This window comes from Phalacrocorax aristotelis, chromosome 2 (assembly GCF_949628215.1).
Source record: "Phalacrocorax aristotelis chromosome 2, bGulAri2.1, whole genome shotgun sequence".
Taxonomy (NCBI): domain Eukaryota; kingdom Metazoa; phylum Chordata; class Aves; order Suliformes; family Phalacrocoracidae; genus Phalacrocorax; species Phalacrocorax aristotelis.
In genome coordinates this window covers 167,946,798-167,964,579 of record NC_134277.1, presented here as the reverse complement: position 1 = coordinate 167,964,579, position 17,782 = coordinate 167,946,798, and the positions used below count along the sequence as shown (strand labels likewise).

Genomic DNA, 17,782 nt, shown 5'->3' with positions numbered 1-17,782 from the left:
GCTTCACCTCCGGGGATGCAGGCAGGCTGGGCAGTGACGGCGGCCGGGCAGAGGGCGAGGGGGGACTAGAGGATCGGCAGCACGGGTGCGGCCAAGGAATCGGAGCAGCTTTGCCTTCTCTGCCCTTTTGCCCTGTGCGATGGATGCTCTCTTCACCCTGACGAACACATGCTACAGCTCCACTCGCACGGGGAAAGACGTGAGCGGGGCCGGCTCTCCAGCCGTGGCACGGCAGAGCTGCCGCCTTCAGCTGTAGAGACGCAGTCAGTGTAGAGACAAGCAAGTATTTTTAACGCCCCGGGCTGCCGCGCAGGGAGCGCTGCCTTGCCTGGAGCCTGGAAGCCCAGACTGGGCGTCTCTTCCCGAAGGCCGGCTCAGCTCCGCCAGGAGCTGTGGACTTGACGCAGGAATCCCTGGGCAAAGCTCTTGCCAGGAGCACAGACAGCATCCCAGCAGGCGTGGAACATTTTCCCCTCGAACGCGAGCACCGGGGTCCCGTGCTGGCCACGCAGGAGCACACCCCGGCTGCACGCTGCAGGGGCGCTCGGGACCTCCTGCCCCGGCCTGCACCTCGAGGGGGGAGATGCCCCGTGCGGCAGTGGGCAGGCTGCCGGCATGGCCCGGCGGGGATGGGCTCAGTGCCGGCAGGGTGCCCCACGCGCTCGGCCCATCCCCAGTGCTTACGTGACCAGCACGGACACCCCAGTGACTGCTGGGGAGGATGCTGGGAGGCCCCGATCAGGTGTCCCTACCCCTGGTTGTTCTGGGGCAGGGAGCAAACCCCAGAGCGCCGACGGTGCCGTCGGGTGGGTCAGGACCGGGATCTCAGCCCGACAAAATCCCATAGGGAAGTTCACACCTGGGGCCACCATGGGAGGACGGCCGGGCTGCGGCTCCGCCGCAGGGCAGCGAGATCCACATCGGGGCAGTCAGATCCCCACAGGGCAGTGAGATCCACGTCCTCCCCCAGCCCCACAGTGCAGAGGAAGGAGCAAATTCCTCCCAGACAGAGTTTCTTAACGGTGCCGAAGCAGCCCAGTAGCGACAACCTCGTCCCTCCCCTCCGCTCGCCTCCCACCCACCCACTCGGGCGGCGCGGCTGCCTCCCGTGTCGTTAACACATCGCCTCCGGCGAGCCGCGTCCTCCGAGCGAGCGCGGGGGAGTCTGGAGCCCCGAAGCGAGGGACTGCCGTCACTCAGCCTCACGTCTGGAAGTTGTTCTTGGATGGGCCCTGGGCATTCCTAGACGCACATTCCTGGCAGCTGGAGAGCCTCGTAGGAAAGATTCTTCTCTTGAAAATATCCGGTCCACGTGGAGGAGAAAGGGGACGGGGCAAGCTCAGCCCTCCCACCCCCCACCCCGGAGAGCAGAGCAGCATGCCTGGGGACTGCTGGGGTTCCCGGGACCATGGCATGAGGACGTCTCATGTGTCCCCACCGAGGCGACCGCAGTCCAGACTCCGGCAATGCCAGAGAGGGCTCTGCACCCCCAGCACCCCCAGCGGCACTGCTCGTAGCAGGGGGGGTCCTCGAGGGGTCTGGCACGCACTCAGGCAGCTTCTGCATGGAGGGAAGCTCCGCACAACCCGGGGTCAAGGTGACAGCAGGGAAGCCACCCCAAGCACTCCACGCTCTGCAGGGCTGGTAGCTGGGGAGGGCAGGTCCTGAAGACGGGGAGAGGCAGATTTAAAAGGGACCACGAAAGCCCCGCCGCGCCACGGCCCAGCACCTCGGCGCAGGGAGCAGGGCGAGGCAGGCAGCCACTGCAGGCAGCACCTCCTCTGCAGCGCGGCAGTGGCGTCATTGCAGGCAGCCCGGCCAAGCTTCCAGGTAATAAAGCCGTGGCAGGGGATGGATCGCAGCAGGGAATTTCAGACTCCTCGGCCATGCCTCTGCAGCCGTGGCCTCCCCAGGAGAAGGCGCCTACACGAGGCTCTGGTGACCTGCCAGGGCTGGGAAGGCGATGTCCACATCGGGACATCATGGAAGCTCTCCAGGAGAGCCACAGAGCCAGGGGGGTGGGACACTGCGGTCTCCAGCGCCAAATGCCTCTGCTTATTTAAGACCAGGGCTTTCCAAGCCCCTGCCAGGCCTGGTGCTCTGGCCTGACCCAGGGCTGAGTGTCGCTTGCACACAGGACCGCTCTCTGTCCCAGTCCGGAGCCAGAGGAGCTGGGCCACAGGGAGACGGACATGCACCTCACCAGGAAGGACAGCATAGGGAAAGGGCCTGGGGATTGCACTTGGATAGAAGGTGCTAGAGAAAAGCAAGGTCATTAGTGGAGCTAAGCGAAAGCAGATGCCTACAGGAGCCTGGGTTTCCAAAGCACACATGGTGAGCGCCCAGCACTGTGGAAGGAGATGACAGTGCCTTGGATTTCAGAAGCTGCCGAGACTGCTGATTAACTGTGGTATCACACTGCAAAGGTGAAAAACACTGCCTCGGAGTGACAACACCCCGTGCAGAGCTCCTGCCGGGGACCGCGCTCGGGGGGATGCACTGCTCACCTCTGAAACGGAGGGGAAACCCGAGGCTTCACAGCAAATGGCAACTCCCGTTTCTGGCCAAGTTAAAACGTAGCTTATCGACACACCACACAGAGCGGAGCAGCGGGGTCGGCCCCCGGCTGCGTGCAGGCAGGGCTGGAGCAGCCGCTGCTGGGGACTGCCAGTCCCCCCTCACCAAAAGCAGCCGGCGTCCCTCCCGCTAGCACGGGGAGCGCAGTCCGTGGGGCTCAGCCTGGCTGACCCTGCTGCAGCCCCCCCAGGCTGTGGGTCTGCAGTCGCCCCGTGAGGGCCTGCTGGTGCCCTGAGGGTCCCCTGAGCAGGGCCAAGTGGCAGGAGCTCTGCCGGGCTGGGAGATGTGCCTGGGCCGATGCTCTCCTTGTGCAAAGGCAGAGCGTGCAGCTGAAGGGGCATGCTCCCACTGTCACAACTCATGTGTTACAGGGTTATGGGGCTGAAGCAAGGCAGCCCAGAGCTCAGGCAACTCTCTGCCAGCTCAGGCACAGCCTGCTCTGGCACGCAGAGGGCCACAGGTTCCCCAGACCCACCCTGGGTGCAGGGTCACAGCTCCACACCTTAGGGACAGCTCGGTGGCCTGGGATGCTGTGGGCATTCCCATGTGCCTGGCCCCGGAGAAGGAGGAGGCTGATGGCCTTCACCAGGGCTGAACGTCCCTGCCCGCCCTCTGCCTCTGCAACAAGGGACCAGCAAGCTCCGGAGCAGCCTTGCAGCACCTCCACGGCTCCGGGCCCACGATCAGGCCCTGGGGATGCACCAAGCCTGCCTGGGGCTGCCACGGAGCCAAGAGCCTTGCAGAGCAACGCCGGGGCTGGGCCGCAGGGCTCTCCCCACCAGCCTCTATGCTCACCTGCAGAGCACGGAGAGGCCTTGGTTTCCTTTGGTCCCAGGGCTGGGCACAGCCAGCCAGGACCGCCCCGCTCAAGTGGCCGCTGCTGGTGGCCCTTGGGGACCACTGCTCGACCCCACAAGCCCTTGGTCCCCGGAGGAGTCTGCTCGAGCTGCCTGCAGGGCGCGATGAGGCGGCCCGGGAAGGGGAGCAGGGGGTAGTTTGGGGCAGGTTGCAAAGCCGGCCCTGCCAGCAGGTGCTGGTTTTTGCAGGCTTGGCAGAGCCAGGGCCGTTATAAAGACAGGTTACGGGGCCTGGTTATGGGCACAGCAGCGGGCTCCGCATCCACACGCACCTATCAGGCTGACAGAGATGCGAATGCCGTCCTTGGTATCTGAGGAGGGAAATTAAAGCAAATTAAAGCAGCAGGCGTGCACCAGGCAGGAGCTTTGGCGGAGGTGTGCCGGCGGGCAGCTCCTCAAGGGTTAATTCCTCCCTCTCTGCCCCATTAGCAGCAGCAGCAGCAGGATGGATTTGGTCATGCTGCGGGAAGGGGAGGGAGCGCTCTCAGGGGTTCTCTTTGCAGGGGCTAATCTGGAGCAGGAGCCTGTCTCCCCAGCCCCGGCCTGGGGGCGACGCAGCCCTGTCCCCAGCCCTTCCCCAGCGCAGGCTGCCCACGAACCCCACAGGCACGGGGCCAGGGGAGCCTCCCTCCCACACCAGCATGCAGGGTCCTCCAGGGACCTCTGGGAGCCCCCACAAACCCCACTGCCAGTGCCCAGCTCCCTGGCAGCGCCGTGTCCACCCAAGCCCACGCAGGTGGTGGGCGAGGATGCTGCACGCGTGCCCTGTGTGCCCACCGCATGCCGGGCCGGCAGCCGCGGCTGAGGCCCACAGCTGGCAGGTGAACCGCAGCAAACGCTCCACGTCCTCGCCACGCTGGCTGCAGCCCCCCAGCAGCGGGCAGGACCCGCAGCCGAGCCCTGAAGGGTTAAGTCCCCTGCGGGGATGGAGGGTGAGCTCAGGTAGGCGTGAGCCTGTTCGGCTCCCACTTCCAGAGCCAGAGCAGGGCTGCCTGCCGGAGGAGGGGCCTGGCTGACCACTGCTGCTGCTATAAAACTCCCCGCTCCTGCCACACTCAGCGTCTTAAGATGCACATGTGTGGGGAGAGGAAACAGGCAGCCCTGCCTGTGAGCAGCCCTTAACCCCTTCTGCGCGGAGCGAGCCGGCGGAGAGCTGGGGAAGGGGACCCCCCGCTGCACCACCTCCCAGCCTGAGCCTGCCCGGCGAGGGCGACGCGAGCCGGGGCTCCCCGGACCCCAGCCGAGGGAGCAGCATGAGCGCCTGGAGCTGAGGTTGCCTGCAGCAGGAGGAGGTCGGCAGAGCACAGCGGTCCCCCACACGGCTTCCCCGGTGTCCCCTCGCCGCCCAACATGTCCTTTGCCATGCTGCGCTCGGCCCCCAGCCGGTACCTGTACCCCGAGATCAGCATGCTGTCCGAGGATGAGGAGAACGGCAGCGAGAGCTCCGGCTCGGACGAGAAGCCCTACCACCTGGATGCCGACGGCTACGGCATCAAGGCCAGCAAGCGCAGGAGCGGCAAGAAACCCAACCGGATCAACAGGGAGCCCCGGCAGCGTCACACGGCCAACGCGCGGGAGCGTGACCGCACCAACAGCGTCAACACTGCCTTCACCGCCCTCCGCACCCTCATCCCCACCGAGCCGGCCGACAGAAAGCTCTCCAAGATCGAGACCTTGAGACTGGCCTCCAGCTACATCTCCCACCTGGGGAACGTGCTGCTGGTGGGGGAGGCGTGCGGGGATGGGCAGCCCTGCCACACCACCCCTGCCTTCTACCACCACGGCGGCAGCAGCCCCCCCGCGCGCGACACCGAGAACTCCCAGCCCAAACAGATCTGCACTTTCTGCCTCAGCAACCAGAGGAAGCTGGTAAGTGGTCGCTCGCGCCGTCCCCGCGGGGCTTTTGGCTGGAGGGAGCTGAGTGGGGGACCTCCGGGCGTCCCCAGCCACAGCTGTGCGAGGAGGGGCTTAGGGAGCACCGGGGCGCCAGCTACGGTGCCAGTGGAGCACCGATGGCTGGTGCAAGCCGAGGGGGAGATTGGATGGCTGGGAGAGACGAAGGAGCTCGGGTGGGAGGGAGCTGCATTGACTCGAGCCGGAGAGCATGCCAGACCCCGTCGGTGAGCCTGAAACTCGTGGAAAATACGGTGCCTCCCTTTAGCACGTCCAGATTTGCTGCCCAAAGCCTCCAGCAGCTGCGTCCGAATCTCGCACGCGTTTGCTGAACGGCAGAGGGACGGGAGAAGGGGAAACCCTCCGAGGGTGAGAAACAGATTTTAGGAGCTGGAAATCAGAGAAACAGGGAAAGTAAGAGTCTGGAAAGAGTCTGCGTCTCCCCTCTGGCAGAGTCCAGGCAGCAAATGGAGAGGCGAGAACGATTTGGGCGCAGGGCTGGCCGCAGCCGGGGCTCCCAGCCCCCTGATGCCGGTGGCTGGTGGCAGGGCCGGCTCCCCGGGCTGGTCCATCCGCCTGGGTGAGGGCCTGGTGTCCCGGGCAGCCGTGCCGGGACAGGGATGGGGGGAAGCTGTGGCCAATGCCGTGGCACGTAGGTGCCCCTCAAGCACCCGGGAGGATCACGGGGACCAGCCCCACGAGTGCTCGGCAGGCGGGATGGCTGTCCCAACGGCACCGGCGGGTCTCTACCACCGAGCGGGAGCCATAACGCCCCGGCCAGCCCAGTTCCCCCAGCGTCCCCCCCTCCTGGCTCTTGACCCCATGCCTTTAGGGGAGCGCTCTCCTCCCGGCATCCCGTCCGGCAGCACCGCCTCGTGCCAGGACCAGCCTTCCGGCACAGGCTGTCTCCACGCCGGCCTGGCACCGGCACCAGCCAATGCCTGCCATGCTCCGGTGGGGTGGGCACCACTGCCCATGGAGGGTGAGGGGGCAGGTGGGGCAGGACACGAATCCAGCAGCCAGACTAGGAAAATTCAGCTTCAGCAGCAGCTCTGCCGAGGTTCTGGGGGCCGTTTGCCTGACTGCCATGGGCTGGGAGAGGCAGCGAGCAGCTGCCTCCCCGGCACAGCCCTGCCTGTCCCAGCAGACCTTCTGCCATCGTGTGGGGAAAGCAAACCCCACCGGGGGTGCCGTGCAGGGCTGCAGCCTCTCTCTTGGTGGTCTCCTGGCATACGGGGCAGCTTTTGCCACGAACATGCAGCCACGGGGGCACAGGGAGGAGGCGGCTGTCAAGAGTCTCAAGCCTTGCTCAGGAAGGCTGTGCCCCGGGTGGCCGGGTTTTAAAAACCTGTTGGTCTCTGGTAGAGGTAAAAGAGAGCGCAAGAGCTGCGGCAGAGGTGTCGGGATGGCAGCCGGAGCCAGGCATGCACGTGCCGCCGTTTGAACCCATTTAACCCCAATGAGTAACGCCCTGAAGAGGGAGAAGTCTTTGTTAAGGATTCAAGGCTCATTAAGCATGAAGCAGTGGCGGTAAAACCAGTCACGAGCAAACTCTTGACAGCTTGAGTATTTCAGAGCAGGAAAACCCCAAACCCTGCTAATCCCCCTTGCACGTCCTTTCGAATTCACTAGAGAAGGAGACAGAGCTGGGAGTAGCAGGCAGGGGGAACGACGTCCGGAGTCTTTGCATCTGCTGGGATTTACACTGCTAAACCTTAGGCCATCAAAGGCAAACACACGGGGCTCGTTCCGCTTGGGCAGCGGGGACTGAGCGCTTCCCCTGCCCCTAGCTTTCATGAGCACCAGTGCCAAATTCTCCCCAGTGGGCGAGGGATGCAGACCGCTGGCTGTAACGTGCCCTCGTGCTCCGGCAAACTGCTCCAGCCAGCGCTATCCCAGCTTGAAAACAGAAGCTGCAGGTGGGGAAGCTCCTACAGGGCTGCACTGGAAAACTCCCCTGCCTTCCAGTTACCCGCCTGTTTGGAAACCTCCTGTAACAGCTTCAAAGATCAAGTTCTCTGCCTCTTTTGCTGGTATTGCCACTTTTGCATCAGTTCTGATAAATTCCCGTTACCGCTTTTGCATCAGTTCCCAGCACGGACTCCTGTGTGGGAGCAAACCCCAGGACCGGCACGTCTGTGCCAAGGCGTGTGGAAAGGATAAGCAGTGCGGGACTCCTGGGCCAAGACGGGCCACCTCCCTTCCTGCAGCTCTTCTGGATAAACCTCCCCAAGATTAGCTCCTCAGCGGCTGTCAAAGGGGACAAGATACTTTGGTTTGCTTGAGAAGTAAGTTAGGTCAGGCGCATGCTGGGAAGAGGTGACCGAACAGACTGTGCGTAAGTGCTGCGCTCGGTCTGTGCTTGAGGTTTTACGGCCAGATAACAACTCGATAGGTTTTATTGTGTGTTAAAGGAATAAAATAAACCATCTTTTATCAGGAAGGTATTTTGACAAATGGCGAGGAAATGAAAGCAATCTCCTCTGGAGTTGCAAACACGGTGCAGCTGGGATCTCACAGCCTGTTTGATGCTGGGTGGAACGGACCCTGCCTCGGCTCGGGAGAGCCATACGCCCACCGTCCCCTTTGGGAGAAGCCAGCTCCGTGCGAGACCACTCGCCTCGCCGAGCGCCCAAAGCTGACCAGCGCCAGCGTGCGTGGCAGCTGCAGCCCTCCGCCCTCAGCAAGTGCCAGCTCCTCGGAGACCCCCTTCCCGCTTACCCGTCCCACGAGGGAAGGAGGCAGAGCCACGTCCCCTCTCCAAACACACAGAGCTGCGCTCGACGCTGAGCTTACAGAATAGAAACTGTCTTGTGCTGCTGGGTGCTCAGGTCAAAACAGCTCATCCATCCCCGTCAGAAAGGTCTGCTTTTCCGCCATGTCACTTTGCCCACGTGTAATGGTGTCATTTCAACCAACACGACCTCGCGGGACGTGATTCTGTCCCGCTCCAGCTTTCGAGGCTTCGCCAAAGAAAGGGTAACCTGGTGAGGGATCTCCTTCACAGTGCCCCCAAACCAGCCCCTGCACCGCTTGCCCTCTGTCACCAGCCCTGCCCATCTGCATTGTGCCAGACGTGCCGTGCAGCTCCCCCCGAGAGCCTGCGGTGTGAGACTCCCCAGCCTGCTGGCGACTGCTTCCTCCTCCTCCTCCTCCTTCTCCTCCTCCTCCTCCTCCTCCTCCTCCTCCTCCCAAAAGGCCCAAGATGTGCCGTGCCTGCCCAGCTCCTGGCCCTTCCCCAGCCTCCGTCCGTGCCGGGCACGATGTCTCCGTTGTGAGCCGTGGAAGGCTGCACCCGACTCGTGACTGCGGGAGGGAAGCCGATGCCACGGCTCCCCTCGTTGAAAGCCCGACATGGTCTAGAGGGGCAGGAGGTGGCACGTGTGGCACTGAAGCCCCACGAGACTGTGGGCAGAGGCCAGATGCCACCTGGTCCCCGGGCACCCCGGCCAGGAAGGCAGGAGCACCAGGGAAGCTGCGGGCGAGCGTCTGCGGTCGCTGCGAGCAGATGCGCTGCAGAGAGGGGAGAAACGGGATGGAAGGCGTGAGCTGCTCTGCAGAGGCTCTTTCTAGTGAGAGGGGTCACAGGACAGGGCTCGCGTGGGATGTTTGGGGCTGCTGGCCAAGGGACAGCCGAGTACGGCAGCAACCTTTCTGCTTCAACCTTCACTTCATCCCACTTTTGCTGGCTGAGCAGCACCCCAGTGGGCAAAGGGGCTTGCCCAGATTCATGCTGCATGACTCAGCCTCGCCTCGCACCCAGGCGTCCCGACGCCGCCTTATCCCAGGGACTTTCCCGTATCAAGCTGAAACCAACACCATCTCCCTGCAAAGATCCTTCTTTAAAATGACTCATGTGTAGGTGTCTGCCGCCCGCCGGGGAAAGGCCGAGCTCTGCTAAAGGGGCTGCCTAGGTGGCGGCTGCTCAGGTTCGTGCCAGTTCCCTCAGATCTAAGCAAAAGGTTAAAAACCTTCAAGGGGACAAGGCCTCGGACTATGCCCCGGTCAGGGCATAAGCAGGAGGGAGGCGGACATCGTACTGGTAGGAGCATCACGCTTGCCACAGGCACTGCAGGACAACGTGTGGGCGGGTGGCAGCGACGGATGGGACGGCCCCAGCATTGCCAGGGAGCAGGCTCATGCCACTCCCGTAAGCGAGCGCTGGGAGAGGGGGCCCGGGGCCGTGGTGCCCCGGACACCCCATCCCTGCCGGCCCCTGGAGGGGCTTGTGCTTCTCCAGGTTTTCCTTTGTGGCTGTCGCCTGTGTCGTTGTCCCCGCCAGGACACACAGTGCTGGCGGGGGCAAACCGGGACGTTTCCCCTCCAGGGACCGTATCGGCTGGGAGAGCTGCTGGGAACAGCCGTGGTCGGGGCAGCCCGCAGCCCGCCTGCGCTGGGGGTGGACTGGGCTTGATTAAATGCCAAAAAAGTCCAAATCCAAGCAAGGCCTCTTGCTGAAACTGCTCTGGGGCTGAGGGCCCTCGCAGTATCCTCTGCGTGCCAACAGCCCTCGCGACACGCTCGTCCCCGCTGCCTGCGTTACGTAGAGCCGTAAAGGCCCGAGGGGCGAGCGGGCCTGGGGGCACGAGACGTGGGGGCAGAGACACGTGGGTCACCCTGAGCAGTCGGGTTAAAGTGACGAGGGACAAGTGTCCAGCATCAGCCACTCTGTCTTCTGGAGCAGGAGCGCGCATTTGCATGGGAAGTAAACTGGGAAGGGGGCACCGAGACCACCTGGGAGCTCAAAGGTGTCACAAGAGCGACCACGGCTGAAACCCCCAGCCCGTTTCAGGTGCTCCTTGCTCTATCCTGTCCCTGAGGGCAGTGGGCTCCCTGCCTCCACCTTGGGGCACAGGCAGAGCGGTGCTGAAGCCTCCCCTCAAAGTGAGGGCAGGATGTGTGAGAACAGGCTCATCTGGGAGCCCAGACCCACAGACACCATGGGGGTAGCTCCTGCCAGCCCAGGCTGCAGCCCCTCGCAGGGGTCCCAGAGCACGAGCCCTCTGCCCGGATCTCAGGGCAGTGCACTTGCACCCACCAGCCCTTCAGAGGCTGCTGGGACCCCCACGGAGCGCAGGCCAGCGTCATGGCACCAACGTGGCATTAATCCCCCAGCACCGCCAGCCGGGTGACGTGTGGGGAAGGAGCAGCCAAGCCTGGAGCACGGCAAGGCTGTAAAACAACGCCCGCGGCCCATGGGCCCCCCTGGCCCACCCCACGGTGCCCCTCGGAGAGCGCAGGGAGGGTACGGAGGGCTACCCACTGTGCCGCACGGACGGCTCAGAGCGGAGCAGGCAGGGGATCGGTGACCACCAGCTTCGTGCAAGGGGCCGGAGCGGCTCCAGGTTGCACTGCTGCCCCCGAGGGCAGCACAGGCAGGGAGGGAAGACCCGGGTGCTGCAGGCCGGTCCATGCCTCGCCGTCCCCCAGAGGTTGTGTGCTCCTCGAGAGGAATGGGCATGTGGAGGAGAGGGGCCGCAGCGCTCCCCGGCAGAGGGGAGGGACGAGGGTGATGGCTGTGCAGACCCCCAGCTCCTGCACGATGCCTGCCCTGGCCGGGGGCACGCGGCAGGAGCGCTGCAGCAAACTCTTCCAGAGCATCTCCCAAACGAGCTCTGGTCCCATGGAGAGGGAGCAGAGAGGATTTTTCAGCAGAGAAAAATGCAGCAGAGCCATGAAAACCTCCGGAAAACCAGAGTGGCTACGACAGGAGCCTTGGGAAGGGGAGAGGTGGCCATGCAGCAGGGGTGGGGGTCTGGGTGGGGGTTAGCCTGGCCTGCAGAGACCTGTGGGGCTCGGCAAAAGGGCCGTGGCTGGTGAACAGCCCTGCCAGGGCAGCCGGCATCACCGTGCCGAGCAGGAGGGGACAAGGCCGGGTTCCGGGAAGGCAGCGCTGGATCTGGCTGAACCGCCACCGACAGCCCCCGCCGTAGGCACGGGAGAGCTCAGCAACACGTGCGGGTGAGGGAGGCAGCAGGTCATGGGGGGGTTTCGCTGAATGGACCTCGTGCGGCTGCGGGCGCCCGGCTCAGACCTGCCGAGCGGCTCTGAGAGCGGTCGCCGCCGGCTGCTAATGCTCTGTCGCTCGGGAGGCAAAACGCTGGCAAAGGTTTTTGAGGCAGCCTTGACTGAGCGGGCTTGTGATTCAACACTACGTGAGGAACTCGCAGCCTTCGTCGGGGTAAGAGCGGTTGGGAGGAGCGGGATGATGGGTTTGGGCAGAACCAGCTGACCCTGTCACCCGCTGCTTGCCTGCACCCCGGGGTTTTATTGCTGTTGTAGCAAAACCGCTGGCAGCCGCCTCTCCTGCGGCGCAGAGTGCCACGCTGGATGCGGCCGAGGGCAAGTGCAGGAGGGGCTGAGCCGAGCCCCACGCCGAGCACAGGGAAAGCCGCCCTTGCTCCAACGTGGCTGGCAGGGCCCTGCCCTGACGGGTCTGCGGAGGCACCCGGAGCACCCCGTGCTCGGAGCAGCCGCTCCGGGCCCCAGCGCAGGCATGGGTGAAGCTACCCCAGGGCTCAACACCCTCTCGTGCCGCAACCCAGCGCAGGGTCACCCTGCCACCAAGCCCACGGGGCAGCCAGGGCTTGGCGTTAGCCTGGAGCCCGGACCCGCCCGCAGGTTTTGTGCAAAAAGCCCCAATTTGGGCAGGGGGTGGCACGGCAGCGGGGAGTGCTGGGCTGCAGGGACGGCGACGGTGCCGGGGCGCAGGGGGCTCTGTGTGCATCCCCAAAAGCCTTCTGCAAGCGCGGAGCCATGAGCGAGCGGCGAGCTGCCCAGAGCCATGGGCAGAGCCCAGGAGCTCAGTGCCTCGCCCAGCACCGTCCCCCTGCTCCCCCCACGGTATCTACAAGATGGGACGGCTCCGCAGCCCTGTAATTTACTGTTCCTGCTGCACTTAATGGCAGCGGAAAGGCAAGGTGATAGGGGAAAAAATATGAGGCGGGATTTTCCGAATCCCCATTTCCTCTCCAGACAGCACAAGAACTCCTGGGGCCTGAACATCTGGGAAATTTAATTTTACCATTTCTGAGCTGAACTCCCCTTCCCCTCCCCTCCCCACCCCCGGTAACAAAGGAAGAGTCAGAGCAGGGGCTGCACGTGCAGCCGTGGGGGAGGCTGCACCGCAGCAAGCCCTGCGACCAGCCCAGGGATGTGGCCTCGGCCGGGCCGCGCTGGTGAGCCGCAAACCGGCAGAGGAGAGCTGGAAACATCACCTAACCCCTGGTCCTTGGGTGGGGACCTGCACCCAGCCTGGCCAAACCCCAGACAGCCACAAATCCCATCACACTGGAAATGAGAAGCACCAGGTCTGCCGGCCACTGGGGGTAATGGTGGTGCTGGTGGTGGCAGCGCTGGTGCTGGTATTAGTGGCAGTGATGGTGCTGGTGGCAAGGCTGGTGCTGGCGGCAGCACTGGTGCTGGTGGTGGTATTGGTGGCAGTGCTGGTGCTGGTGTTAGGGGCAGTGATGGTGGTGGCAGTGCTGGTGCTGGCGGCAGCACTGGTGCTGGTGGTGGTATTGGTGGCAGTGCTGGTGCTGGTGTTAGGGGCAGTGATGGTGGTGGCAGTGCTGGTGGTGGTGGCAGTGCTGGTGCTGGTGTTAGGGGCAGCGCTGGTGCTGGTGGTGGGGGGCTTTCCTGGTGCCCGGGGAGCAATGCCTGGCTCGCAGCCTGGCTGTCACGGAGGGGCTGGCTGGGAGGACTCTGCAATGGGAAACGAAGGTTTCCTGCAAGCTGTGGATGGCGACCAGACAGACAGGGATGGATTTTCAAGGCCTCAGCGGCAGGTACAAAGGTCCTGCCTACAGGAACTCGGGCTGCTGGAGCGGGATCAGAGTCCCAAACCAGGCGCTGTAATCGACAGTGTGGTCAGTGTGGAGGGTTTCCATCCCGCCGCTACCTCTGTCCAGGGAGAGGGCTTGGGACACAGGTGGCCGGACGAGTGACCGTGGTGGGGGCACGGCGCAGTGGGTGGAAGTGCCAGGGCTCCTGAGGCCCCCATCAGGGCCAGGGCAGGGGAAGGCACCTGCAGGAGCAGGGCTTTGGGGCAGATTCAGCTCCCACTGACCCCTCCGGATCCCCAGAGAGACACGGAGGGATGACGATACCGCCTTGGGAAAGCTGCCCCAGAGCTCCCGAGGGCTGTCGGAGCGGAGCTGCCGCGGGCCTCTCCTGCCAAGCACCGGCACAGGGAGGAGCGAGAGGCTCCCGGGTTGGAGCCAGCATGCTGGCAAAACTCCCAGCCCCAGGTGTGTTTTTTTAACTTGGTCTTCTTCTCTGCAGAGTAAAGACCGAGACAGGAAGACGGCGATTCGGAGCTAGATGATCATAGTTTTCAGGAAGGACAACAAGGAGGAGCAGAAGGAGGAAGGATGGAAAAGCCACACACACAAAACCACAGCCACGGACACTCCCGCCTTCACCCTGCTGCTGGGGAGAGCTGCACGGCGTCACCCCGGAGGACCTTACCCTGAGCCGGACACACGCCTCGGGAGAGGCCGGGCGTCCTCCCGGCTCGGAGGGGTGCCTGCAGACGGGAGGCGATCACGGACGCGGGGGCGGCAGGACTTTGCAGGACCGCGCGTGGCGGCTCGGAGGGACGCTCGCCGCGCAGGGACGCTCCGCAACGGCGCAGGCAACGCAGCCGCTGCCCGGCAAGCCAAAGGGGCAGGGGACCTGCTCCAGGGCTCCTTGCAAGGGGAGTCCCTGCCCCGGACCCTGCGGATGCCACGCACGGCTGCTCCCGGGGGAGAGCCGGTGCTCGGACGTGCCCCGTCCCAGGTCTGACTTGCGCAGCGCTGGTGAAACCGTTTACGGAAACACCCGTCTCTCCCCATCCCCTTCCAGCTTTGAGCCACTCCATCCCCTGAACTCTGAGTCCTGGGGTGCTGCATTTGTTGAGTTTAATCAATACATGCTGGTGTTTCATGTCATTGATATGATAATATAAAGCCTGAGCAATTTGTATAATTAAAAATGAATATGGTTCAGACTCACGGCGGGAGCTTCCTTCCTTCCAGAGCCCCCGACCCCCCTCACACAATAAACCTCTGGTTTCACCCTCACCCACGCTGGCTCTAGACACCATCCGATCAGCAAGCGATTGAGCCGCAGCTTAAGGTCTGCTCCCCCAGCGCCGGGCACGGCCCCTCCGCCTGCCCCCCACCCTCGGGATGGAGCCCCAGCACAGGGTCCAGGGGGAGAACCCTTCCCGCAGGGTGGCCCAGAGCGAGCACCGACCCCCACGTGCCATGCTCAAACCCAGCTGGAGGGCCAGGTAAAAAGCAGGGACTCGGTGAAAACCAGATGCCGCAGCTGAGCTGAGTTTCCTGGGGAAATAAATTACACGCATACGCCACGGCATCGCAGCGCTTGCTGGTGCTCCTCCAGGCAGCGCTCGCTCCGAGATTTCATGGGCCTCTGGCTGCAGGGCAATGAAATGCTCCTTATGCCACCAAAACGGCATCCTGGGGTTATAAAAAGTGCAAGATGGAGTAACGGTTGAGCCCTGGCCCTCTCGAGCAGCAGGTGAGGGGCTGCTCGGCTGTCAGCACACCTGCGAGCCCCTCCTGCGGCTCGGGAGCCCAACGGGGGTGAGCCCCGGTGCCAAACGGCTGCTGAAGCGTGGGGTCCTGACGGGCTGGGGCTCTGAGCTCCGCCAGAGACACAAGCAACCCGCCCCGCATGCACCAGAAACGCTGGCTTCTCCCTGCACCCAGACCTCTGTGGGACACGGCTGCCGGTCGCCCTGATCCTCCCCCGGGAGCCCCCTCTGCACGGTGGACCCGGGGTGCTCTGGCACCAAGAGCGGTGCACCCCGGGATGCCCAAGGGCGCTCGCAGCGCAGCGGGGAAGGGCACGCCGGCACCCTGTGCGTACATGAGGGCTGGGGGAGGATGCGGTGAGACAGGGCTGGAGAGGGATGAGGAAGAAGGGAGGCGGCGCAGGGCATTGGGGCGCTGGGCTCCATGTGCTGCGGCAGGGGGAAGGGGGCCACAGCCAGCGCTCCTCCTCGCAGACACAGAGAAGACCCCACGGCACACGGGGAGCCAGCAGACCACGGCGCACCCCTTGCCAGCGCTGGCGAGTACTCGCTGTGCAGAGGGGCCCAGCCTTGACAGCTAAAATGTGCCATGAAGCACCTCTCCTCTGAGCACAGCATGGAGCCAGCCACTGCCCCGGGCACTGAGACAAGACGGGGAGTCAAAGAGTTGTCAGCCAGTGTCCTGAACCCCTGGGGACCCCCGCACCTCGCCCCCGGCTGTGTGTGGGACATCGTCTCTCAAAGAGGGGAACCACTGTGAGCCCCAGTCCCCTGGGACCCAGGGTGGCCCTGCACCGGTCGCAGGCACCCCCCAAAGATAACCCCAAGGCATCTGCGATTCGCCTAGGATGAATTACGAGGGCTGCGGGTGGGTCTCGGAGGGGCTGGGGGCCATGCTCTGCAGCAGGGCAGGCGAGGGGGGAGCAAGGGGACTCAGGGATGCTCAGCACCGGGAAGCCAGCGGGGTGGCCAGGCATGATTGTCCCACAGCTCCTCCTTCCAAACACACCAGTTCAGCAGCGGTGAGGAAATACGGCCCTCTGCCACCGGCGAGCCACGAGCGTCCCCCAGCCCGGCTCAGCGCAGGCGATGGCCGTCCTGCCAGACACGAGGCGTGCCGCCCCCCCGGGCGGGAGGTGCAGGAGGGTTCCCTCACTGCTCTGCACGGCCCTTGGATGCAGGAACGTCAGAGGCAGCTCGTGCCAGGGCAGCCGAGCGGCAGCACGGCTTGGCCTCGCTCCCCCAGCATAACGGAGCGGGAAGAGGCCGTTTGCTTCACGCCGAACGGCTCAGAGGCCCCGAGCGGCTCAAGCGTGGGGCTGCGGGTTTGACACGTCTGGCGCTTCACTCGCAGGGAGCCCAGCTGGGCACAGGGGTTTCATGTAAGGCTTTACGGACATGGAAATTTTTATAATTTTAATTTCAATATTAGTGGTTTCGAAGCTGGAGAAAGAGGTTTGGAAAGCCTCCCTGCCTCTCAGGCAGGACTCAAAGGCATACACAAGCAGTGATGGATACTGTTGAAATGAAATTTGGAGACATTGGGGAGGAAAACTTCGATTCAGTGGAGTCCTTTCGAGTCCTGCAAACGAGGTCGTAACACTCAACACTTAAATGATGCTTCACCAATTCCAAGGGATGCTGCCAACTTGTCCCCACCCACACCGAGGCTGCCGCGGTCATGCAGGGACAGGGGTTCGGTGCTCAAGCAAATAAAAACATGGCAAGGCAGCGCAGCTTCCCTTCGCATGTGCCTGGCAGAACGGTGCTGGCGATCCGCGGGGTCCCTGCGCAGCTGGAGCAGCCGAGCCGAAGCAAAGCTGCCGAGCCACAGCTCAGCACCAACAAGGCGCAGAAGGCACCGGTTTTAGCCACGGACAGCAGAAGAGGAGGGCTTGAGCAGCAGTGCCCTGGCAGACGGTGCGCTGCGCATACCTTGGCAGGCAGCGGCTCCGAGGCGCTGCCACCGGATCCCGCAGGGCCTCTTCCAGCCACACATTCCTCTCCCAGCTCATCACCGCGGGGCTCTGCCACCACGGGCCGAGCGCAGACACTGCTCTGTCCAGGCGGAGCGGGGAAGAAACGCTCCGGAGCTGGCCAGGAAGGGACGTGCTTGCACAGGTACAGCTGCGGGGGATGCAGCTTTCCCCCCGCTTTAACAGCACTCCCCAGCTGTGCTGCTGGCAGCACCGGGCTCTGCGCAAAGCCAAGCGCAGACGGGTTGTGTCCTGTGGGCACAGCCCGTGAGCGGAGGCAGCAGCCAGGTCCGTTCCCCGGTGCAGCCGCGCACCTCCCTGCCCCGCTCCCGCCGCACGTGCCACGCTGCAAGAGGTGAAAGCTCCCAGGACCGGCATTCCCGGCCCAGGAGGCTGTTTCTGCTCGCCAGTTGGCGCCGGGGGGGACGGGCGGACATCCGCAGAGAGCCGTGCAGCAATTACTCTCAGCTGTGTGATAGGGCCTGCCCGGGCGCAGAGCAATTTTCCACCACATATTTGCTCTGTGAAGTCACAGGTAGCTCCAGGATTCGCACGTCTGCCCACGTCCAGGACGTGCTGCTGGCTCGGGGGGATGAGGAGACGAGCTGCAGCTCCCTCGGCAACCACCTCCTGCGGGACTGGCAGCAAGCCTCGGGCAGGCTCCCACGAGCCCCTCGCTGCCAGCCCGGGGCACTGCAGCTCTCCGAATTCCTGCTCCAGCCCAGCCCTTGCCTTCAGCACCTCGCCTGTGCCCTGGCGCGTGGTCCCCAGCTCGCAGCCGTGCGGGAAGCTCCAGGAGCAAGGCCCAGCTCCTGCTGGATGCAGAAGAAGCAGCGGAGGGCTTCGGGGCTGACAGCCATCCCCTGCGGAGCTACCCACCTTCGGTCGCCTGCAAGGGACAAGAGCTGCAGCTCCTGCCTTCGCTGTGAGCCCAG

The 17,782-nt window shown here is 64.2% G+C and overlaps 2 protein-coding genes across 3 annotated transcripts in view; one reads left to right on the top strand and one right to left on the bottom strand.

Annotated features, from left to right (window-relative positions):
• The window catches only part of BOP1 (BOP1 ribosomal biogenesis factor), a 72,759-nt gene that overhangs the window by 10,354 nt on the left and 44,623 nt on the right, over nt 1-17,782 (bottom strand). The gene's annotated exons all lie outside the window — the stretch shown is intronic.
• Nucleotides 4,694-14,319, top strand: SCX (scleraxis bHLH transcription factor). Its single transcript, XM_075086009.1, has 2 exons — nt 4,694-5,303; nt 13,611-14,319. The coding sequence occupies exons 1-2, from the start codon at nt 4,785-4,787 to the stop codon at nt 13,647-13,649; spliced, it is 558 nt and encodes a 185-aa protein (XP_074942110.1). The 5' UTR covers nt 4,694-4,784; the 3' UTR covers nt 13,650-14,319.

Excerpts from the sequence above, each read along its gene's own strand:
- SCX (XM_075086009.1), top strand. The coding sequence starts at position 4,785 with ATGTCCTTTGCCATGCTGCGCTCGGCCCCCAGCCGGTACCTGTACCCC. Across the intron at positions 5,304-13,610 it reads TCAGCAACCAGAGGAAGCTG|AGTAAAGACCGAGACAGGAA; the intron begins GTAAGTGGTCGC and ends TCTTCTCTGCAG.